The sequence below is a fragment of the Pseudopipra pipra genome, chromosome 15, assembly GCF_036250125.1.
Source record: "Pseudopipra pipra isolate bDixPip1 chromosome 15, bDixPip1.hap1, whole genome shotgun sequence".
Taxonomy (NCBI): Eukaryota; Metazoa; Chordata; class Aves; order Passeriformes; family Pipridae; genus Pseudopipra; species Pseudopipra pipra.
Window position 1 is genome coordinate 4,180,364 of NC_087563.1, and position 25,490 is coordinate 4,205,853.

At 40.7% G+C, this 25,490-nt stretch overlaps 1 protein-coding gene across 1 annotated transcript in view; it reads right to left on the bottom strand.

Moving 5' to 3' along the window:
* Positions 1 to 7,664: 7,664 nt before the first annotated feature.
* DOCK2 (dedicator of cytokinesis 2) overlaps positions 7,665 to 25,490 on the bottom strand; it is a 164,253-nt gene continuing 146,427 nt past the window's right edge. The window contains exons 42-52 of the mRNA XM_064671560.1: positions 23,909 to 23,990; positions 21,601 to 21,685; positions 20,001 to 20,087; positions 19,519 to 19,695; positions 18,919 to 19,002; positions 16,343 to 16,480; positions 15,210 to 15,337; positions 13,399 to 13,579; positions 11,562 to 11,682; positions 10,435 to 10,577; positions 7,665 to 8,448 (exon numbers count right to left, since the gene is read on the bottom strand). Coding sequence (XP_064527630.1) covers positions 8,374 to 8,448; positions 10,435 to 10,577; positions 11,562 to 11,682; positions 13,399 to 13,579; positions 15,210 to 15,337; positions 16,343 to 16,480; positions 18,919 to 19,002; positions 19,519 to 19,695; positions 20,001 to 20,087; positions 21,601 to 21,685; positions 23,909 to 23,990 — 1,301 coding nt within the window. The 3' untranslated portion in view covers positions 7,665 to 8,373. The remainder of the gene's footprint in view (positions 8,449 to 10,434; positions 10,578 to 11,561; positions 11,683 to 13,398; positions 13,580 to 15,209; positions 15,338 to 16,342; positions 16,481 to 18,918; positions 19,003 to 19,518; positions 19,696 to 20,000; positions 20,088 to 21,600; positions 21,686 to 23,908; positions 23,991 to 25,490) is intronic.

Consider the following 25,490-nt stretch of genomic DNA (forward strand, 5'->3'; position numbering starts at 1 on the left):
CACTTGTCCCTCACATGGGCAACATCAAGAACCCTGCATCCTGTACTTCAGCTGGTTAATCAGAAATTAAATTGAGTGTTTACACTTGATTCAGATCATGAAACTTATTGCCAGATAATCCCGTGGTGCAGAGTTCTCTTCCTACTGAAGATGAAGTTTAAGTTGTAGTGACAACATTTTGTATAGCCCCAGTCCTGGGGTATTAGCACAGTTTAACACCTTGCTGAAGAAAAGTTCATACAAACTATTCATGTGGTCACAAAGAAGAGGGGAAAAGTGTTTTTGAAAGAGTTCACATACAAGTCAGTATAGCAAGCAACCCACCTTGTGTCAAACCCTGAATTCAGAAGCAGCTCCCTGTCCATCAATGGGACATTTTCACATAATCTATGTCCTCAGTTTTTAAGCAGATTAGTTGTAGAAGTCTTCTTGTCTTATTCCAATAACCAGCTGTCCAGCACCTGCAAATTAAACCACACCATCAGAAGAAACAAGGTGTAGCAGGCAAAGCAATGTCATCTCAAGGACGTTACAAAAAGCATAAGAAATGTAAAATACAGTATTACAAAACAAGGGAGCAGAGATTTATTTCTAGAAATGTAGGTTGATCATTAAATTAATGGAAAAGGCAGTATCATTTGGAGCTGTGCCATAAATGCTGCAATGCCAAAATGCCCTTAGACTTTTCAAGTCCTCCAGAACAAAATCACTGTGGATTTTTAAAGCAACTTAATAACTGAGTTTTTAGAAGACTGTAAAACCTTGTAAGGGCTCGTGGCTGCTTTCTGACCATGAGAACTGTGACAATAAAAATAGTCATAACTCCTGCCTCAACTGAGGCCTTCCACCATCTTGCCAACACATAATAAATGTGGGAGAGGGGATCAGGTGTCCCCTGAGTTATGTATTAGTCGTGACAGTCACAGGCAGGCAAGGAATTTCCAGCTTCTCTTTGGCTTCCTGCTGCACTTGGGGACACAGACATGCTCAGCTCTGGAAGAGAGGGACAGCTCAGGTTGAATCAGACAGTCTGTAACAAATCCTTCTCATGGCAGAAGCCAAGGTGTCCCTCTCAATTATAGGAAATTAATACGGATATAGATACTTAATCAATCATACTTTGACAGCCTCACTGCTGTTGCAGCTTCCCAAATGCTTCCCTCTTTTGGATTATCTGCTTTTTCTTCTACACTAAACACTAAATGTTTGTTTATACTAGAAATCAACGGTGCTAAAATCAAATAAACTGTTGTGTGAGCATCCATGTCTTTACCAAGGCAATTAGTCTATACACCTTTCCAAAACCCTTCAAGGTTTAAATTCTTGTGCATTTCAATGAAATTAATTTATTTCAATGCATTTCAATGATTTATAGAAAGAAAAAGTAGTAACGTGCTATTATTTCTGCTTCAGTCACATTTCAGCATCAAGGTGTTTGCTGGGATGGATAAATCAGCTCCTCCCACTCCACAATTCGAATGGAAATCTGAAATTGAAAAGCCATTTTAGAGCCAATGATTTGTCAGAAAACGTGACTTCCTTTTCTAAGGGAAAAAGAAAAAGGGGTTTTGTTCGGTGTTCCACAGCCTTTTGTACTCTTACAGCACAAACACTGGGGGAAAATTAATCAGCAACTAAAACAGGGGAGTGAATTGGTGCAAGTCAGCGCAGGGAACTCCTCTCTGGGCACACCCAGCCGTACATAAACTTCGGGTTGTTTTAAAGTAACCAGGGTTTAACTGCACTAAACCAAGATAACCTGACCCGCGGAGAGGCTGATTTACAGAGCTGTGAATCCTCGCACTTCCAGCAGCTCCGCTTTGCTTTTCCCGGTGTCCAGGCAGGGAGATCGCTCGCTGGAGTTCCACGATATGGGCGAAGTATCGCGACTGGTCATCGCCCCCTCGTGACGATCTGGGGAAATGTGTGCATTTAGCCCTGCCCTGGGGAACAGTCACATCTGTCCTGGGGAACAGTCACATCTGTCCTGGTGTGGTCCAGGTGTCCCCGGGGCAATATCACCTGGGTCTGGGCTGTAGCTCTGGGATCTGTGAAAATAACCCGTGGGACACGTAAACATTTTAAATGTTCCGTATTAGAATCCTTCGTTTGCTTTGGAAATCTGTGTGGGAATTCTGGTACATTTAGAGATTTGTGTTGGTTTTTTTAGATTGGTTTCCTTTACTTTTCTTATTTCCCAGTCCTGATCTCCAATAGTCCTGTTTTCCTGTCTTGTGAAAGAGGTCTAAATGCAGTTGTTAAGAAAGATTTTACAGGTTAATGCATTGTCCACTATTGACTGTGTCAAAGCAACTGAAGGAAAGACTTCCCATTCCTCAGTATTTCTACAATCCAGGTATCCAACTATAACGTGCTACAGCTTAAAATAAAATACAATATTCCAGGCTAAAAGAGCTGCATCTAAAGCTATTCTATCCAGGGCTGTTTTCTTATCTATAAAAACCATACAACCAAACATTCTGAAGAAATTCTTCTCTCAAATATATATCAAACATGGAGTGTGTTCAAGACATTTTCTAGTTATAAGATTCCTACTAGCTCACCTAGATAAGCCTGTTTTTTTGGCTGCCAACCCAGGGCACAGATATCTTAAATGACTGTTTCCTTCTCCCCATCACCATTTAAATCCGTGGTAACACTCCCAGCAGCCACTTACCATGAGCTGAAATAATTCAAGTGCTGGGAAGGCCCATTTTGTGTTAACTAAGAATCAGAGATCATTCACTGCTCTCATGTGAACCTGGTGTTCAATGCAGGCTGAATACTCACATATAATGGGGCATCTGGAGCTGCAGAATGCACTGATACACATGACAAATCCTTAACACAGACATTTACAGCACAGACACTCACAGTGGATCCCAGGAAAGATCCCTCATGGCACAGAGCAGCTCTCTGCTATCCTGGAAGACACAGAGCTATGTCCAAAAAGGATAATTCTATCCAAAACCCAATCAGAACCAACTGTCCTCACTTTAAAACCACGATTAAATTTACCTAACATTTTAAAGTTTATGAAATCCGTGGCCCACCCGGGGTTTGTTTGCAGAGCAATTATTCGTTTACGGTGTTAATCTTTAGCACACACTGCAGCCCGGTGGCAGATCAGAACAGAAATCACACCCCGAGCCAATAAAGGACAACTCCTCTCCTCACCCCCCAGCAGTAAATAGTGCCAGTGCTGAAGTCCTTACGACTGAGGGCAGCCCCTGGAACGTTGCTCAATGTTCCCCCTCAAAAGGACCTCGAATGCCTGAAAGCAAGTAGGAACTCAGTTCTGGGAGGGAAATATAAGTAATTTCTATGCTAGTGACTACTCCAGGCATCCAGGATAGGAGATGGCTGCAAGCTTTTTTCCATGGAGGCTTCCATATTCCTCGGGGGAAAAAAGAAAGATGTATCTAAAATGATGGACAAATCCACATCCAAAAATTATTGAGGGAAATGATCCTTAAACTGTTTTTCCTCCCTCCTCAGAAAGGGTTTTAAAAATTTGGCTTTAAATTGCCTGAATTCTCTTGATTTCTAAATGAGAAAGGTCCTGTGTTTGGTTAAGTTATTCCTTTTCTCTTCCCACACTCTGGAGAATTAACTTGTGCTTTTGTTTTAAACAAAATGCCCTAAGTGAACAATTCCCACTGATGTTGGCATAAACTGAGCCAGTCTCTGGGATAAATGTTCCATCTGTTAAATAGATTTGTACTAAAACAACATGAAAAAAATTGGTTCTTTTGGTATTTTCCTGATAGTTAAGCTAAAATCCTTGAAAACAGAAGAGGAAGTTAACATAGAGAATTGTGTGGTTGGATGGCTTTAGACACAACTCCTGGACCTCAGCTGACTTAAACATAAACCAGATTTAATAACAAACAAACCTGCTTTCTCATTCCTGCCTTTCTAATTGAAAAACATGTTTAGCAGCTCTTCTTGCTTCAAAGTGCCCTCATCCCATGATCGGGGTGAAACAGCCCTACCTTTGAGCTCGAGGAGCTTTTAGTGATTTAAGCTGTATCATTATTCCAAAAATGCTCCTACCTAGTCAGCAGCTTTGATTCAGAGTCTATACAATTGTAAGAACAACAAAATACTTATGGATTTAGCCCTGGCCAAAGCAGAAATCCATACTCGTTAGTGCAATCGATGTGAGGTCTCATCATGGCCCTGGGCATGGACTGGACTGTGATTTACCTGCTGTGGAGCTGCTGAGACACTTCACATTCAAACTGATTAAGTCAAATCAATCAAAGGCCACCTCAGTGTCTCAGCAGTTTGCCATCTTTCCAAGTGTTTCATTTCCACGTACCTGAACTGATCGTGAATAAAAGAGTCTGCTCCACTGTGTGGTGGAGCAAACACCACCAAAGCCATGAATATCAAACAGTTAAAGAGTCTCTGACTGCATTTTGTCCTTGAAAATCCAGTAACTTCATTAACATGACACAAAAGCATCGACCTGTCCATCCAATCCCCAGCTTTTCTAAGAGCTCTTGACAAGTGCTTGGCACGGGTTTATTGCTTTTTGCCAGCTCAGGTGATTACCTGCCTTTCAAGTAGTTCTTACAGTAAAAGGGCTGCTGCCTTAGGACGCTCAGCAGAACATCCTCTAAATGCTAAAACATCCTCTTTGACTCGCTGCATACTTCATGTCCTCCAGACTGAGTGAAACTTTCCACTGTTATTCCATTACAGCTTCCTTCTATCAACCAGAAACAGACCAGAAAATTCTTAATTTACAATTCTGCACTTCTGAAATTATGAACAAAGCCAGTCCTCTCTCTCTCTGCTGTAGACTGTGGTGTCCCAAGAGAGAGAGACAGAATCTAGTTTAGTGAGTCCTTAAAGAAAGGGCAGGAACTTGATGAAACAAATTTGGGAACTAGAGAAAAACCCAAAAGCCAGACCAAATAATGCCAACAAGGAAAATGAAAACAGAAATCCAATGGTGTCTAATGTGTCTATGGACTCCTCACAGAATAACCACTGTGGCACCAAAAACCCCCACTGTGCTTTGGGACTAGGTGATCTTTAGGGTCTTTTCCAACCCAAACCATAATTCTACTCACTCACAATTTCTGTTGTCTAATAAAGAAGATTACAGGTGTGTGTGACACAGATAAAAGTTCAATGTCGAGCAGTACCTGAGCAGGTTCACAAGTCTATCACACATGAATTGCCAGTCCAGGAACAGTGTGTTCCTGAGGTCTGTAAAATCTTTAATAAAACTCTCCTTCCTCCTCAGAAACTTGATCCTTATTGACTCAGACTCTGAACACCTTCCTATAGCTCACACCAGCTAATTTTTACAGAAATTTTAAGGGAATTAAATTCCCTGCCAAAATGAACAGTTAAGTCATAATTCCATAATGAGGACTCAGTATCACTACATGGCACAGACAAGGGCAGGCTGGATACCCAGGGCAGATAAGGACACTCCTGAGTATCCTGATGTGGGTAATGCCAACATTTGCTGTCTGTGAGCAGACCTTGTGCTGCACTGACACAGCAGCTCTCCTGGACCTGCACCAGCATCTCTGATGTGGTGCTGCACTCCATGAGAGATTCCCAGGTACCTGAGTCTGTCCAAACCTCACACATCTGCCTAAACTGAATGTCCAGTGTGCAGCTTAAATGCATCTTGTGGTGTTTCAGCTCCCTGCAGGTCAGCACATCCCACCTCAGCTGCAAAGCAGCTTTCCCACCCCCTGCAAACTCATCATTAATTACTCACACGACCCAATTATTACTCTGTGCCACACAACAGAAATCCAGACTGTCACTGTCCAGCCTATTGGAAACATGGGAGAGAAGGGAAATAAGTGACACAGAAAGCACATGAGAACATTGTTGGTTTTTTCTGGCTTGCACAGTGAGAGGTGGCAGAGCTGTACAGATCACAACTGAAGCCACCCCTACTTCAGTATTTCCCTTCAACAGCATCCTGGAGTCAATTCCTGCCCTCTGTGCTTCACCTTAAAGAATGTGAAATGTTCTGTGCCACCTGAGCAGACCTTCCTCTGCACACATGAGCTAAAGGCCTGTTGAGCTTGTGACAGAAATCATATTTTTAACCAAACTTTACCAGATTGCCATACTGGCAGTTTATTATCCCAGGGCATCGACTGTCCTTCATGCTGTGTTGTTTATTTGGACTAAATGTCAGCATCCACACTTTTGGAAACTGTTCCTGACAGCTATTTTTAATTAATTTTGGTTTCCTGAGTTTGGTTTTCCTGGTTGATTTTCAGGATTTCAGGCTTGAAACTTGTGCTGTGGTGTGGGACAACTAATACAATTTTTGCTGATATTTAGTAAATTAAGTGCAAATCTAGACCCTCCATCAGGTATTAAACCTGAGCAAAACACAAGCATAAATCATGAACCACTGGCTTAACACTCCACACCAAACTTCCTTTGGACACCGTGCTCCTGCCTTCCTGGTGTTGGTTTCTGGGCTCTCACCTCACTCCCACTTTTCACACTTTTTTATTTTGAGTCACACTACTTCAGTAACAATTCATAATAACAGCTTGAGGTAAAACTCTTATTTTTCCACTCACCTGCAAACAAAGCTGCAAGATACAATGCAAAGGTTAACCTTTGACAGGTATTCTGACAAAGAATAAACAGTTGCTAAATCATCCTTTTCTTACTCGTTCTCAACAGAACCAGCTCTTTTTTTTTAAAATGCTTTTTTTGTGTGTGTGATATCTTCCAGGTACCTGCAAATAATACTGAAGGCCAGCTTTGGTACCCTCTCTCCTCTCAGATGTTAAACACACACACCTCAACCTCTCACTTTCTCCAACTCACAGACAACCTTCTTTATTAAACAGAGGGGTTTTCCCTGGAAAACCTTGTTCTTCCTCTGTGCCTCCTCAGCAGGAGTGTCAAGTCACTGTGAAAAGCAAATGAAACACAAAGTCTGTCAGTATTCTTGCCAAACTCTGTGGCTGGTGTTAAAACTGGACCCATTTTGCTGCCTATGGTTGTTCTGGTGAAAAGTATTTCTTGGTGCAGTGTTCATTCCAGTGGGGAATATTTCAAACCTCTCACAGAAAACAATCACTACTCCTGTCAACAGCTTCACTCTGACAACTTGCAAAGAGAATCTAAATTCATAAAGTTAATTATTCACTCTGAAACTAAGTGTTGATAGAAATACTTAGGCTTGGAACAAACTTCAGATGTCTTTCCATTGGTTCAAACTCTCAGCAAGGAATAACTTCAACCTCTTTGCCTTTCCTGTATCCATATAAATGGCAGCAAGGCCAGTCTCCCCCATCCACAACTCTATACATGGTCATATTTTATTTGCTTTATAGACACCAGTGTAGGTGTCTGAAACATAAAGGGATGAGTGAAGGAAATAAATTATTAATCTTTTAGAAACCCCTCTATTTGGATAACTTACCTGCCTGTAGAAAGAACTGACAGGTAATAAGATGCTGACCTGCAGTGCTGTGGAGCTTCACACCACCGAAGCATCATCTTCCAACTCCACCTCAGGAGTTGGGAAGACGCAGAAAATCAATTTAAAAGCAGAGAACTTGCACTCCCAGAATTCCATGTCAGCAAGAAACCATTACCTTTCACAGGATGATACCTAGAGATTTCAGGGAGAAAGGTTCAAGGCAAATAAAACCACTTTCAACATTTTATTGAACAGCAGAAAATGCAGCTTTTGTTCATCGTGCTGCTGGATGTATCGTCGATTTGTACACGTGTAAATAAACTCTTGCACGTTTTCAAACAGTAGAGCTGCTGTTCTGAAAATAACTCAGGCATATGGTGCCACAGCCTTGGGGAAGATGGAGGATACAGGGCAGTGTGCTGGGAGCAGCAGAGGGATCCGGGGGCTGGAAACCCAGACACAGCCACGCAGTAAATTGTCAGTGGCTGTTTTGTGCCGAGCCATTTGTTGCCTTGACTACACTGCCAGAGAGTGTAAAGAGAGCTGGGGTGTGTCTGTACAAGCTACAGAAAACCAGGGCACCCCTGCTCTTTGGGAAGGGCAGGACCTGCCTCACATCCCCCAGGGAGCATTTGCAGTTGGCCTTTCAGCACATCTCACTGCCCACGAACAGGGTTTGTCCTCGGGGAACACACCAGTCCCTCTGACCTGGATAACCAGAGGCTCAACAACCTCCTGTCCCACATCCCAGTGGACACATCCTGCAGTATTTTCTTCAAAGGTTATTCCTGTATCTGTAGCACAAGTGTCAGAGCCCGTGAGTGCTGTTCATGTTCTCCATCAGCCACTGGTGCCTTTCTTTGGAGTAGATGGTGCTCTAAAATAGAATATATGTCTGTATAGATATTTTCAGCTGAGCAGTGGCCTTGTAAGGCAATGAATCACAGATCTGTAGGTGAAGGCTTGAAATGGTGCTCCACAGACTGCTTTCCATCTTCCAGAACTCTGGAAATGCGCTGCAAAGGAACACAAGCAGATTGCCATGAGTTAAAGTGTATTGATGTAGTAATGCACATATTAATTACCAGCTTGTGGCTTTAAGTTGTAGCTTAAAAAAAAAAAAAAAGGCATTGACCAAATCCTGGATGTTTTAAATAATTTCCCTATTCTGCAAAACCTTAAACCTGTGTTTAAACCTGTCCACATGATTCCAAGCATGCTATGAAGCACCTCATAAATGAATTTTTAGCTTTAGTTAGTCCTTTCTCCATCATGTAAGAAAGGACATTCTGTCCTCCTTGTTTTATGTGCTATTTAGGTTTAAAAGTGAGTGGATGAGATCATGCTGCAAAGCTGTAACTCCTGAGTCTGAAAAGAGCAAGTGATAAATTGAGTGTAAGTGAAATACTATAGACTTCAAATTAATGGGTTATTCTTGTTCCTACCAGAAAAATATGATTAAGAACACATTTAAATGCAGGTTTTCCCAAATATTGCTCTATGGTCCCTGAAGGCATTATCAATTTATTTATTTTTTTTTTTAAAGACTGCAGAAAGTAATGGATGAAAATGAAACCTATTCCCTAGAGGAAAAAAAAAAAATTAAAAAATGGTTTGTTTTCAAAGATCAGCAGAATTGATGTATAAAATACTACAAGTGTCCCAGAAAATTAAATTAAATGGAAGCTGTATGAGGAGTGGGTGAGGTCAGTTCAGCCTGGAGAAGAGGAGGCTGAGGGGAGACCTGACTGGGGGCTTCAACATCCTCATGGAGGGAAGAGGAGGGGCAGGTACTGATCTCTGTGTTACAGGACCCCAGGGAATGGCTGGAGCTGTGTCAGGGGAGGTTTGGGTTGGATCTCAGGAAAAGGTTCTTCCCCCAGAGGGTGGTTGGGCCCTGCCCAGGCTCCCCAGGGCAGTGTCACAGCCCCAAGGCTGCCAGAGCTCCAGGAGGGTTTGGGCAATGCTCTCAGGGGCAGGGTGGGATTGTTGGGTGCCCTGTGCAGGGCCAGGAGTTGGACTGGGTGATCCTTGTGGGTCCCTTCCAGCTCAGGACATTCTGTGATTCTGTGAAAAGTCACCCTCCCTACCTGAAAAAACAGGAAAACTTTCAAATTCTGAATCTTAACATCTGCACTGAATATACATTTTTTTTCCCTTTTGGCTGTCAAACACAACGTTAAATTCAATAGTTTTAATTTTGTGACACTTGCACAGAAACCAGCCAAAGGTCCCCCCCACTTTAAAGGAAAGTTCCCTGTCCTGAGCAGCCCCGGGGACTCCGGCGAGCCAGTCCCTGCTTTCAAAGCAGCACCTCTGAGCTCAGGAACCGGCTCACAGGAGCAGGTCTGTGCTGTGCTGAGCTCCCCGCGGTGCCATCGCCCCGTGCCCGGGCCGACACATCCCCCCGGGAATCCCCCCGGGAACCCCCCCGGGAACCCCCCGGGAATCCCCCCGGGAATCGCCGCTTCCCGCCTGTGCCGGCACCGCCGGGATCGCGGGCCGCGCGCGCCCTCTCGCGGTGCAGAGCGGAACTGCACAGGGATGCGCATCCCTGCATCCCTAAATCCCTGCATCCCTAAACCCCTGCATCCCTAAATCTCTGCATTCCTGCATCCCTAAATCCCTGCATCCCTAAGTCCCTGCATCCCTGCATCCCTAAATTCCTGCATCCCTAAATCCCTGCATCCCTAAACCCCTGCATCCCTAAATCTCTGCATTCCTGCATCCCTGCATTCCTGCATCCCTGTATCCCTAAATCCCTGCATCCCTAAATCCCTGCATCCCTAAATCCCTGCATCCCTACCCCTGGAAGCTCTGCCACAGCCACTTTGCCTTCCACTTTGAGCTCCCACCCCCCTCTCTGACGCCAACAATAAAAACAAAGAAGCAAAGTTTGACTGACGATCCTACCTTATTGTAAAAACACTTAATTTTCATAGCAGAGAATTTCTGATCACTTTTTTGTTGTTGTTGTTTTTCCTTAAACACACAGGACCTACCATTGTTTTGAATAACTGGTTCACTTTCTTCTTTTTGAAGGTTTTCTTGTCAGCCTCTGAGGTGGAAGGGAACACTGGCTGGCTCAGCCTGTGTGAGGGAATAGTTTCATCGGGTGCCACTGTGCTGATGGACAGAGTTAGTCCTTGGAACAGAAACATGTTGGGTGCACAAAACAAAACCAAACAAGGAGAGTCAGAGTGCAAGACAAAGCAGAACTGAAAATAATGCATTCACTAAAAAAAAAAAAAAAAAAAAAAGAGGCATTTTTAGTCTAACTATATCCTCAGAATAAAAAATTAGTAATGGGGAAACACTAAACTTCATTAGATTGAAACTGAATAGTGGAAAAAAACCCAAAAACCAATCTGGTCAAAGAATTAAAAATAGGTAAATAAGTGACAAAGAAGTGGGCATGTTGTGTTGTGCTAAAGCTCTGTTTCAGACATCTGGAAAGAGAGGGACAGTGAGAGGGAGAGATGAAGTGCAGGCTGAGGAATGGGATGTGCTGTGGAAGAAGGGGGGTAAAGGATACAGGGCCTGTTTTCTCTGCACCCTGGCCAAGAGATGAGCTCCACCTTCAGTCACACTTTCCCCTTTTCTTTCATCCCTCATCCATCTCTCCAGTGGGCAGTTATGTTCTCTTGTGTCCCCTTCCTCCTGCTGTCAGGGAGATTTATGGGATTCTTCTCCAACTCCAAAAGCAGAAGTAGAAACCCTACTATGGGGCAACCTTTGGGGATGTTCATCTGCCAAAACAAAGCACTGAGTGTTCCTTCCTGTTCCACACACTGTCCTAGGCTGTGAGCCCTTGTTTCTGCACATGAGACCTTGCCAGTCAGGGAACATGAATAACCCTCTACTCTTTCAGGCAGGAGGAATGTCCACACTACACAAGGAAGGAAATTCAGAGCTCCAGAAGCGCCACTTGTGGAATTTTCCCACTGCATGGGCAGCCCAGTGTAGCTGTAGCAGCCCAGCCCCACACACAGCACCCACTTTCACTGTCCTCCTTGTGCCAGAGGCACGTGGGGGGAGCTGCCTGCCCTGCTTGGCAAACCCTGGATTGCTCCTTTCTCCACACCAGATGAAGAATTGCAGAACTCTCCCCCCAGGGAGAGCAGCTCACCTGGGATTGTTGGCATAGAACGACTGACAGTGCTCATCTGCTTGAGGACAGACGTTTTCTGAGGGGCCACCACGTGTTCTGAGAGGTTGGTGTCACTCATGAACTCGTATTTCCTTGACAGCTGTTTAATAAAATAAAATAAAATGAGACATTAATGATGAACTGAGAGTTAGGCCCAGGTATAATACTATGTACTAGCTAAAAACATGCAATAATTTTGCAGGTAATTTATACCCAGATAAATACTTCTCATTCTACATAAAAAAGAATTATTCTAAAAAAGCTACAGAAGTAATCTGGAACTGTAGGATGGTATTCTTACCCTATTTTTGCCATAATACCATCAGACAGCTCTGAGTGTGATCTGCAAAGATAAATGAAGTTCTGAAAACAGTTTTCCCCATTGCATTAACATTTCCAGCTCGGCTGCTGTGAGCAAAAGAAGCTCCTGTAACTCAATATTCCATGAAATCCACACAGTTCAGTGTCTGTGGTATCTAATTGAATCAAAAGCCAAAGGTGTTGCTTGGTTTTGTATATCAATATATCTTGGGTTTGTATATCAATATATCTTGGGTTTGTATATCAATATATCTTGGGTTTGCATATCAATATATCTTGGGTTTGTGTATCAATGTATTTTGGTTTTGTATACCAATGTGTTTTGGGTTTGTATATTAATATATTTTGGATTTGTATATCAATGCTTCTCAGAGCATGACTGTGCTTTGCATGAGGACATTTAGTGTGAGACAACCATAATCTTCCAGAAGTACCTCCTTGTTTCCCCAAAGAATCCTAGCTTCCTACTCACTTCATTTCCCCTTTCAAAAAATTTTTGATCAAACTATTTATGCTCCCTCCATTTAATTCAACAACCTGTTACTGTCTGACGTTTAAATTGTGACAGGACTTGGTCCACAAGCCCTGTTTATTTGATTCATCATTTATTTATTTTATACAATACTTATTTGCTCATTTATTTCTATACTAAAAGAAAATTCTCCTGAGAATTAAGCTCTCTCTCTCTTTATATATATACATATACATATATATACACACATATACATATATATATACATACATATACATATATATACATATACATATATATAGACATATACATATATATACACACATATACATATATATATACATATACAGATACATATATATACATATATATATACATATACATATATATATACATACTTATATATATATACATACATATATATACATATATATATAAACATATATATAGACATATACATATATATAGACATATATATATATAAAGGCACAGTGTTATTTAAGTCCTCCTAATGATCCAGCAGTGCAATAAAAGCACTGAGATGATGTATGGAGAGATGCCAGTGCTTCCACACTCCAGGTTGGCACATTTAAGGAGCAGTGTTTGCAATCTTGCAGTTTCTGAACAGCTGCCTGTTCCCTCACAGGGTACAAACTGTCCAGGGCTCATCACTTCCCAAATAGTGAGACTGTGAGAGCTGCCCTGAGATGTCAGCACAGCCAATTGCCTCTCCACAGGAGAGCCACTTTAACCCTCCCAGCACAGCTTTAAACTAACCAAACCTCGGAACTGGCAGCTTCAGAGCTGTGTTATCTGTCACCATCAGCCAGCAGGGATGTTCTGATTTCCCCCCCCTTACAGGTTCCACTCAGGGCAGGGCAGATCAGCTCTGCATCCTGCACATCTCCCCAGGCAGCTGCAGTTCTGTGGGATATATTTTACTCTTCCTAAGCAAAGGAGTAATATCCTCTTTTTTTTTTTTTTTAATGGATTATAAAATGATACTCTAAGTCAGTAACATACACATTTCATGTCAGAGATAGAGAGATCAGGTGCTGTCTTCTCATCAGCAAACACCACACTGCTTCTTTTTGTTCTTTTTTTGGACTTTCTCATCTTGACTTCAGGATGAGGATTAATTGGTGGAGCGGTCTCCTCTGATTCTGCTTTCCCTTGCTTTGGTAGCAATGCTTCCAGATCAAAGCTGCAGGAGCAAAAGAAAAAAAGCTCAAGTTGGGGAGTGATATTTTAAAAGCCACTGCTGCTCTGATGTCATTTCCCCATGAAATATAAATGCAGGTCATCCTCTCCTTCGACTTTCTGTGCAGCCTGGCAAAAAGTCTAGGATGTGCTTCAGCTGGCAACTGTAGATACAAATAAGATGCCTTCAGGCAGCGAGACATCATCTTAAAATGTTGCAAAGAATGTAAAATATTAAAACTAGCTCAAATCCCCTCTTAAAGATTTGTGCATTAGCTTAAGAACTAAACCAAGCAGAGCTAGAGCTCACATGGCAAGTTGATGTGTGGTGATGATGGTGCTGAAAGCAAGACATGCTATTTTGGTTTGAAAAGGACCAAAGTGGAACAGAGTATTGCTATTTATTGCCATGTTTTAAATGCATCCTCCTATTTATGTCACCATATTGGCTAAGAATGCACATACTCAGTGGTTAAAAACCAACTCCCTCCTCTCTTCCTCTAATTTTTAAAAGTTTAAAAATTGAGCTATTCCTCATTAAAAAACCCGTGAAATTGGTGCTGGTTTTCCTCCCTTCTCTGTTGATGTAATTAGCCTTTTAAACACGGGACTGAACTTATTTTACAACGTAAAAATTGACAAATCAGGTAGTGTGGTGAATTTGTTGGCCTGTGCTTCCTAGAAACAAATTGGCACCATAACAAATCAAAATAGGTGCACGATGCAGTTGCTTAAATGGACTTGTCTGGTGCTGTGGGAGGTGTCTTTTGTCACAGGCACAGGGCTGGCAGAGCATGTTTGCAGCACACAAATCATGTTTGGCAGCTCCACCCTTCTGGAGGGGAGGATGAAGGGCTGGAAGAGCAGCCTGGGCATCTCAGGGTGGAAAAAATGTTAAAAAACAAACTGGTCAAACATGTAAGAACAGAGGGATGTCTTAAGAAAAAACACTTCTATGTTAGGCTCATAAACCACTGGACTTTTAAGAAGTGAATTACTCAAAAAGGGAGATCAGATGTTTAAAAAAAAAAAAATCATAATCAAACACTGCTCAACAAGATCAGTTTTATATGTACCTTGTTTGGGAAGTTCTGTGTGCTCAGAAAATAATTTATAAAGTGAACAAAACTGTGGATGAAAAAGCTGATCAATACTCTATAACTGTTCTTTCAGACTTAAAATCTCTGTTTCCCAGTGCTGCAGTTAAAGCATATTAGGCAGAGCCTTTTACATCACTACAGGCTTTACTAAAAGTCCAAGTTTGTAAAGGTTGTTCTCCTTCCCTTCACATTTTACAAGCAAAAGGATGGCAATTAAGTTAAAAGCTGCATAAAGAGAAACTTGCAATAAAAACCCAGATCCTTGTAAATTTTTGAAAAGTAATTTTTAAAATACTTGTTTTCTGAAAAAGAATCGCCACTTTTTTTTTCTTCAGTGAGTGTTGAGTATATTTTGTGTATTAAGGTTGAAAGACTTTTAGCTTTAAGCTTGGAAGAAGTGAGAGCTACAGTTAAATAATTATGGCATAGTCTGAAAAGACTGCTGGTCGTCTTTTAAAAAAATCTTTTTGTTTAATCCCATAAAACTTACAAGGCAGGACTGAAAAAAAAAATAGCATTGCATTCATAACCAACCTTTCTGAAGCAGGTTTCTTGGGAGTGCTGCACTCAGAATTCATGGAGGACAGTGAAATGATGGATAACTGACGGTAGGATCTCAGCATTGACCTCGGCCTTCCCACTCTCTTGTCATCAAAATCCGGCTGCAGGATGGAAAAGAGACACACATTGAATCAAAGAACTTTGTGTGAACCTCCTTCCATCCCTTTGCAGCAGGTCTTGGAAATCCTACATATGTTTTAATGCTTGGCATGAGAGAAGTTATTTCCTGCCATGAATTACTGTGGTTTACTCTTCAGACCTCCCAGACTCGATTCACAGACTACATTCTCTGCAAAATTTCAAATAGAGTTTTGTTTGTTTGTTTGTTTGCTTTTAAGTGCTGAAGGGTTCAAGCATGAGGGAATATTGCTAACTGTGAATTATTGCAAGGATGGGGCACGGGAGGGAAAATAAAAAACAGACTGAGATAAATATAGAGATTTTTCATCATACAGGTGTACAACAAGCGCAATATTTAGGTTAGAAACTTTCTACTTTCCCTCCCCCTCCCCATAACAGAAGAATTAAATCCTGTTATAAAATTATCAATGCTGAAAGCAACAATATAAAATAAATTCCAAAGAAACCGGTGTTTAATCACAAAACCCAGGCAACATGGTTCCTGCTGGGCTGCACAAGCTCAGATAGACTATTTTATTCAAGATTTGTCTGGGGAGTTTGTGCTCAGAAGTTATCCTTCAATTCTCAGATATTTCAGTTTGGTCTCAACTAATATTTATAGTATTATACCCATGACAGGTTTTACTTCACAACACAGCTGGAAGTGGCTGGCACAGGGAGACATCAATTGCAGATCAAAGCCCTAAACCACTAAGAAAAGTTACCAAGAGAACAGACATGAGAATTTGCTTTTACTTCCTTAATAAGGCTGAAAAGACTTGCAATTTTAATACTCATAATAAAATACTCCAAATCTTCCAGAGTGAGGAACATTTGATGTGCCAGAGAATTGAATCAAATCTTGGACTGCAAAACTCAGCTCCTGCTGCCTTCAGCCCACAAGAAAAAGAAAATATATATTTTTTAGAACAAGATGTGTATTAAATAAAGAGAAATTGAGGTGGAGGTTAAAAGGAGAGCAGTACCAGTTCTCTGGTTCCATATTGTTTTTCCACTTTGGCTTTTAAATGCTTGAAACATTCCTCCATCCGGTCATGGAAAGGACGAAGCTTGTCAGAAACTCTTCTTTCATGGATTTTAATTCCAGCCCCAAGGAAAGGTATCTTAAGAGAAAAAAAAAAAAAAAAAAGGGAAAAAAAAAAAAGAAGAATAAAAGTGAGACTGTTCAAGTGGGTCCAACAACCTCCCTGGCTCCACTTGAAGTCCCTGCTAAGTCAGCTGCAAAACTCCTCCTGTGACTGGCACATGGATTTGTCTGTTGAGCTCAGTTTGGAGCAACGACTACAAGATGGAAAGGGCCCATGAAAAATGGGTTTGTTCAGTAAATCTATGAAAAATCTTGGCTGCCTCATAGTGACTGTTTCCTCTCCTCTGTGGTGTTTTGATGTTAATCTCATGGGAGATTAAATACACTGGAATTTCTTAAAAAAATCATTCTCCTTTGTCAGAAGCAATGGCTTGCTTAGCAAATTAAAAAAATTAATAAACTTTCTAACCCCTTTTCCTTGGCTATTATCTTGCTACCATCACCTTTGCCATGGTGGTAATGTGTGGTTATATCCAGTTAAAATCAACCCAAACCTCATCTTCAAAGATACAGGAGAGCAGACTTTGACATGCTGTTTTATTAATAATAAGCATATTCTAAAAGAGAAACTTGGTAAAGTTTTGTTACCTTTCAGCCTTTGAAGATGACAACTTGTGAGATGTGTGCAAAATACTTTTAGCTACCCTTCTGCCACTGACCTTTGCTAACTGCTTTACTATTAACTTTTAGTTCTTTTGCATCAATGTTTGGGCTTTTTTTGTAAAATCCACCCGGATTTCATGGTTCCTTTTTGTGTTCTGACCCCACAAATACTATGAACATTGTATACATTGGTCCATCCATCCACCTGATTGTATTTTATGGAAGTTCAACTTCAATATAACTTCCAAAAACATGGTACTAAAGCCCATCTATTACAGAGAGATCTGTTTGTCCCCTTCAGAGGGGTTTACAGGGATAGATAGAAATTACCACTTAATTTCCTAATGCCAGCTGGTGTTACAGTCAATCTACAGCACTAATCCACTGAGTACTTCTGTGGTCAGAAAGCAGCAGCACACAGAGCCTTCAGTGGGCAAGGACCCAGGAGAAAGCTGTGAAGGTTGGAAACTTAAACTAATAAGTTTAAGCTGTGAGGAATCACAGTGAAACAGGAGGAAACTTCAAAAACCTTCAGAAAATAGTGCAAAACAAACCCATTAGAGCTATTTGGAAGGTTCACTTCAAAGCTGAGAGAGGAATAAATGGTTAATTTTTGCTGTTTCTCATCTATGAAGCAGAACCATGGAATCACTGAACAGTTTGGGTTGGAAGTGTCCTTGAAAGGTCATCTGGTCCAACCTCCTGCAAGGAGCAGGGACATCTTTGACTAGGTCAGGGAGCTTAGAAATATCTTGAGCTGTTCATTTCTGAGAGTAAAATTCCAGATGAACCCTCCCTACTTCTTAACATCCCCCTAGGCCCATTCATTTATACAGCAAACAGTTCTTTCTCATGTAAATCATCTTTATTTCACAGGACTCAGCAGTTTGTGGTTTCTTAACAAACTACCTCTGGGCCAAAATATAAACCTGTTCTCTCACAGTCATTCATTTTGCCATATATTGGTAGCAATGATTTCTATTTTGGATTAGATAATGGAAATAGAATTGATAATTTCTGAGGTTATGTATTGCTCTGCTCCATTATCATAACAAAGATGATGCAGGTCAATGAAAAGAGCCCTTTTCCCTTGAATCTCTGCAAAAATAGAGGTTTTTCTGCTACCACCTCCCATGGGGGCATTGAGGACAAAAGGGCTGGTTTGTCTTACCACGTCTACACTACCTATAAAATAATAAACAGTAAACCCAAATAACCTCAGTGCTGCTACATGGGCAGAATATTCAGCTCTGCTCTGGAGATGCAGCTTAAAAATATTTACTAATGGTCTTCCTTGCTATTTGTCACACAAAAGACACGTAGCAACAATCCTGGAGAGTCACTGAGCATGAAAGTAGTTCCTGAGAACAGCTAACACTCCATTAAGGTTTCTGATGCAAAAAACTCTGCCACAAACAACAAGAGATACTCAGTTCTAGAAAAGAGTTGTTTCCCAGGAGAGGTTCTGACATTTGCCAATGCTTGTTTTCCCAGCAATTCATGACATTGTTGTGACTTTTGTCATGCTCTCCATTTTGTCTCCAGGAATACAACCTGAGTTTGAAATCCTGGCCCTTTTAGCCATAAATGTAGCCCTCTCTATGTGTGGCTTTTGATAAACCATTCCACATGATGTGTTCTACAAAGTACCTTTCTGGCCTAATGTTCACCCAGAACCAGGCAGGAAGTTTGTAACAAGAATTTTCTCTTTCTTCTGCCCCTCCCTGCTTTGGGAAACAGGGAAAAAATAAAAGTGAAAATGGATATAAATGCTATGTTCTCCTGCTAGAAAGGAGGGGAACAAAGGACTAGCTGATGAAGCCTCAGTGGCTGCTGTCAGTGAGAAGTTACCTGCCAAGCAATCAGGTCTTTGAGTCTATTCAGCTTTTCTTGATCCTCTGGATGATCTCTGGCATATTCTTCTGTAAAGAAAGCCTTAGACAAAACAAAACCAAAAAAAATAATTCAGTCCATCATTTTGACAGGTAAAGAAATGATCATAGTATTGGCCATCAAATAAGAGAGACACAGCCATGCTCTTCAGCCAGATGCTGCTGCTGATAATTCCTCACTCTGCCAGCTGGGAGATGAGGTGCTCCTCTGTTAAAGTGTTTTCAGTCTTTATCCAACATTTCTGAGTTTGAGACTCTTATTATGAAACCCAATTACTGTTTCTTTTATTAGGCTTGCAGTGAAACTAAAAAGGCACAGGTTTGGGGTATCATGATTTACATCAACTAATACTGGGCTTCAGTTACTCTGGTTTGCACTCAAAGCCAGAGGTGACCAGGAAATGAGGATAAGAGGATCTCTTGACTGATGGATTGATTGATTAATTGTGGCTTTCATATTCCCCATCCATATTGCACTGCCACTATAAACAGGGGATGTGGGAGAATTATGAAATGATGTATCTGAATATGTTCTGTGCATCGACTCAGAAGCTCTTACCTTCTCATATTTAGCAAAGCCACCCATAACAGCTGGATCAACAATTCCATTCAGCAGCATGGAAAGTGGATTGATGGGAAGGTTCTCATCGCTCTGGTACTGGTTAATCATCATCAGAATTTTCTCATTTGTCGTGGACATAGTCTCAATAGCATTCTCTAAAGGACTAATCACAGCCTGCAAAGAAACAAAAGGCTTCTAAGGCTCATACAGAGATAAAAAGGGCTTTTTGGTTTTATAAAACTCCAGGTATACGAACAACAATTCAGCAAACCAACACAGACTCGCTCAATTCTCTTAGGACACAGGATATATTGATCCTGTCAGCAGAACGATAAAACCTAAGTAATAACGGGTTTGTTTGGATAAAAATAAATAAAAAATAGCCTCATGTGATAATTTTGCTAGGAATTTCGTACATGGGGATTCAATAGGTGTTTTATGGGCTCCTAGCACGTTAATTAATATATGTTAGTACACACCAGTGTCGTGGAGACGACTTCGAACCACCTCAGAATCCCAGGAAGTTTGTAAGCCGTGACAAAGGAAGTCCTCTCGATCCACATGGACTGTGAGGAAAACAGAGCGGGAGAAAAATCACACTTCAATCTTTCCTGCCTTCTGAGACGCCGGAGTGAAATGAATGTGGATGGAAAACACACGCATATTTTTGCATAAAAAGACACTGCCACATTAATCTAGCACGGCAACTTGCATGAATAATTGTTCTGGTTTCAGATTAGGTCATCTTCAGGCACAAAGCAGAGGAAAAAAGAAAATTACCCTTGAATATTTTAGTGTCTATTGCTATTTTTGCCATTACAGATGGACTGACTGGGACTAAATGACCTGCTCCTGCCTCTACCCAGATTATACTTCCTCCCTCCACGTTCAAAAGGTATTTCTGCAATTAAAAGCAGTAATAGCCCAATTATTTCTACAAGTAAAAGCAGTAATAGCCCAATAACAACTTGCCAGCATTCTGACTATTTTAGTTCCTTTCACTTTCCTTTTCTGAACAAGACAGGCTGTTGGTATTTTAAAATAGTTTAGTTCATTTACTGCTCCTTATTTTACAGTATCAGCTCAGCTAAGCTGCCAAGACTGAGAAACACGACAAATGCAGTAAAGTCATCCTCCAAATATCCCAGTTTCCACCTGCATGTGGTCTGTTGTCATCAGCAATGAAAACATCAATGATGTAATTTTTGTGAAACCATTTCAAGGTATATTCATAAATGGGCTCAAAACTCTCTAGTTTGCAAAGGAAGCCAAGGTGCATCAAGAGTCTTGATAACACAGAGCAATTCTGGAGTGCCAAGGTAGTATTTGCATCTGAAACCCTAATTTAACAGCAGGTAAGAAGCTCCTTTATATGGAAATTTCGACACTGCTAATCAGCACACACAGAACTGATATTGTACATTTTGGAAAGGAATGGCTTTTCCCATTAGATGACACGAGCACAGCTTTAGCCATAGAGGCTGGATGGCTTTTGAGAACAAACTGTAAAATATCAGACACCTGTAAAACGAAAATATAGACACTTCCTATATTTATGCACAACACTGAAAAGTAATTTATGATGCTGTAGATTCCTCAGAATGTTTGAACAGGGAAGACTATTCCTCAGCATTGCACTATTAGTCAGGGCAGGAAAAATGACACAGGCAGTTCTCTGTCTGTCAGGATCTCCCAGGACTGATGAAAGCAGACAACAAGCACCTCAGCACCAAGCTGGCAGCTGATAAAAGTGTTGTAAACTAAAAGCAGCAAAGCATTTGATGTTTATTTACATGTCACCTCGTGTCATAATGAAAATCTGTACCAGAAAATGTTCCTGCTTAACACAAACGTGTTGAATGTGCTTAAGTACATAACGTTTACCTGCAACTGAAAAAGTGGTGTATCGTTAAGTACACAGGAGTTATGCTGAAATAAAAAGCCTTGCATTTGTTTTTATGAACCAGAATCCTGAATTCAGGACGTCTATAATGAGTAATCTGGGCCTAAAGAAGGATCTAGGATCAAAACTCACAGTTACCAGAACTACATCCATCACCTTGTCATTAATTTACTTACAGCAAATTCATTTTCAGGGTCAACAGATCCTTTTCTGACTGGCCTTGAATAGTGGAACCGCTGCACGTTGTTGGACTTGTAAAAACTGGAAGGTTTAAAAAAACACTTTTGTAAAATACAGAACCTGGAAATTAATGGATTTTGTTATTGCAGTGAAATATTTCATTTTGAGTCAGTTGAATTTTTAATTAAAAGCAAATTTACTGCTCTGAAAAAAAGTACTTCACTGAAAACTCAGGAGGAAACTACTTTATCTATAAATCACGGTCAACACACAGTATTTTACAATTATTAAGCTTCAGCTTGTGACTGGGTGTATTTTCTGGGTAAAAAACCCTCCAGAACTTCCAGATTAATGTTCAAACCTACAGAAGAAGGACTAGAAGAGATTTTTTTCCTCTCCTGAACTCTTGCTGTGGCACAGGCCCTGCTTGCTGGCTTATCAGGGAGCATAATTTTGTTCAAGATAACTGACTGAACAGTGCAGATATTCTCACCTGGACTGGAGCACAAGTGTTTTTTCATCCACAACACAACAAATCAGTTTAATCATGTCCCTGCTCACAATGCAGAACAATATTTATTCAATAAAATAAACAAATGAAGCCATTAATGACAATTTTTTTGTGATAGATAAGAAAATTTATATTGTAGAGGGGGACACCAACACAAAGAATGTCTTGCAAAGTCCTGTTATAATCTATTCTATTCAGCTAATGATTTTTCTCCATCATTGTGAGCACATATTTTCACTAAACTTGTAACCACTTGGCTTTTAACACTGGCTAATTTGAAAGAACAGGGACTGCAGAGTTTTAACGGAGTATTTTGTTGTCCACAGAAAAATCTCTCCCTTTGGGCTTTGTTTTTATTTTTTTAAAGATGAATTAAATTTAAAGCCATTTTAAGTAAAAGCTAATTTTGCAGAGAAAAAAAAATAAATCTTAGTAATCTCTTGTAATAAAAATGAGCCATGTTTTGGAGGCCCAGAGAAGCAAACAAATAGAGAAGCCCCAAACAGCTGAGCTAAGCAAACCATGGTGTGCTAGTTCAGAGGAACCCATGATTTGTGATCCAAAGAGCTCAGATTATCTCCATCAGTAAAGAAAGAAACTGGAAAATGCTGCCACACTGAGTCAGGTCACTTCATACAGTTCCATCTGAAAGGACAGATATTTTGAAGCTCTTTGATAGAATAAATGCACTGCCATCAACTAATGTAACTAACAATGAAATGGCCAATAAAGTACACTCGTAAAAGTAAATCCCCAAGAGCAGATGGGATCAGCAGTTTGCTTGAATTCTGCAGCTGAGACAAACCATTACGAAATCTCCCATCTGAGCAGAGATTCTACTTTATGTGGAGCATTTCACCACATAAAACTGTCACCAGTTCCAAGTGGGGCTGCCACCACTCTGAAATCCAGTCGAACAGGACCACATTTGGAATCTGCCTTTCAGTTGCTGATTTAAAATTGCATCAAGTTGAAATTGGGACCACAGTTTGTTGTGGGTTTTTTTGTGTTGGTTTTTTTTGGGGGGGGAGGGGGATGTTTGTTTGTTTGTTTGTTTGTTTTTAAATCCTGTAGCACAAGACCTGTGCTTGTATCTGTTTTACGTATGTGCACGGGAGGAGGGGATTCTTGTTTTTCCACTCTGAGTCAGCTGCAACTTCAGTAAAGATTCTCCAGAGAAGGCTGCAGGCAAAGGTGACAACTGCTTTGGATCCAGCTGTTAGCCCCTCTGTTCTCAGAATACTTTGGACAATTCATTCCCTTTATTCCTTTACAAAAGCTTGACCACAGTGCCAGTGGAAAGCACTTTGCCACTGTGCATTTTGCACTTGGCAAGACAAGCCATAACAAGATTCTGCTGTCCAAGAGCCTTCAACTCAACCACTCTCATTGCCAGGGACCTCTAAGACCCCTCTCTCCATCACTTGTCTAAGAAGATGTGTTGAAAACTCAATAACTTCCTCCCAAAGCACAGATTCCACCTCCCTGCCCTGGAACCAGAAGTTATTTCTTCAGTGGTAGGTGGGTAGATGCTCTTTCATGGAATTCCTTGGGAATATACCTAGGACAGGCTGGACAGAGCAACCTGGTCTAGCTGAAGATGTCCCTGCTCGTTGCAGGGGAGTTGGACTAAATGGCCTCTAAAAGTCCTTTCCCACATAAATGATTCTATGAATACATAACTCAGCAAATTAAGGCAATAAAAACTCTAAGATTCATTGGCAAAATAATGGTTGTCAGTTTAGGAATATGGTCTAATTCTCATTATACATCTATTACAGAAATCCACTTACTTTATAATTTGATCAGGTACTGCCTTATTTTTGAATCTGGGCTGCTCCTCCAGGACTGGCTGCACTGTAAAACACTGGATATCTGAAATTGTGGAAGTTAAGGACATGTTATTAACAGTTGAAACACTGCAGGCTGCAGGGGAAATAAAAATAATAATAATAATAATAATAATAATAATAATAATAATAAAAGACATTTCCTGATGAAAAATCTGCAGTGTTCAGGGTTTCATTTGTGGAGTTTCCTTGGCCAAAAAAGGAAAAACCTGTCAGTAGTAACCAGTGAATATGTATTAATATTAACTTTGAACTGCATATTTTTATTATTTACTGAGCTTGAATATCTGCAGCAGAATTTTTCACACTGACTCATTCATTAAATTTTAAAGCTCAGCCAACTTACAAAAATAACATCAACGACATGTGATGTTAACAGCTTCACTGTTTAGCTCTAGGCTTGCATAAAGTCGGGATGGTTAACATCTCATCTTTGAAATCTGCAATGGAACAGCCCTTTTACTTGAGATTTCCTTTTCCTATGGAAGTGCTATTTTTTAAACCTGACTGCTGTGTTTGTAAGCAAATACATCTCATTCTTACATATTTCAGTATATTTGACTCGTGCCCTCTGGGTAGATTCTGTAGCTTTTTCTTAAGTGCGGAACCAGTGTGTATCTGCTGTTAGTTGCAATTAGAGGAGCGAATTCTACCTTAAAGACTGAAACATGTGATCCCAAAAACAACCAATTAGTTAAGACACAAGACAATCTTAGGAGAGCTTGGCTTTCAAGCTTAATGTACTGTTTTAGATAAGCCTGTAATACTCCCACTTCAGTCCCAACAGTGTTGAAAAAAATCAATATTCCCTTTCTGTTCCAGAAGGTTCCACCAAAATAGATTCAAAAGAACATGTGAAGTGTTACAACATTACCTTGGAAATTAATAAAGGAAAATCAACATGTGAAAACAAATGTCTGAGACAATGAGGTGATCTCATATCTGCTCAGTCAGTAATGATTTAAATTAGGAAAAAAACCAAACATGATCAGAGTTCTTGTAAACAAGAATAATTTAGGGCATCCTAAAAGTTGGTTAACAATGTTTAGGAGTTAATTTTTCCAGGAAAATTTCTAAGAGTGACTTAAAGCATATTTATGCTGCCAAGAAGCACAGGTGGTCCCCAAGTGTGGTTCCAGTCAGGGCAATGTTCAAGGAAGACATGAATTTCATATCAAAGGGACAACAGCTAAGAATGTCAGATGAGAGAGGAGAGAGAAGTTGCTGTTTTTAAACTTGGTCTGTTCAAGTGTGTGTCACTGGTTTTGCCATTTGAAGAAAACGAAAGGTAAACCATATATGAACTTCAGTGAATTTTCTTCCCTGAAAGGGTTGTCAAGCCCTGGCACAGCCGCCCAGGGCAGTGGTTGAGTCACCACCCCTGGAGGGATTTAAAAGACTTGTAGACGTGGCACTTGGGGACATGGTTTAGTGGTGAACAAGGTTTATGGCTGGAGTCAATCTTTAGGGTTTTTTCCAACCTAAATGGTTTTCTGATGAATGAAAGAGACAGACTCCTTAGGAC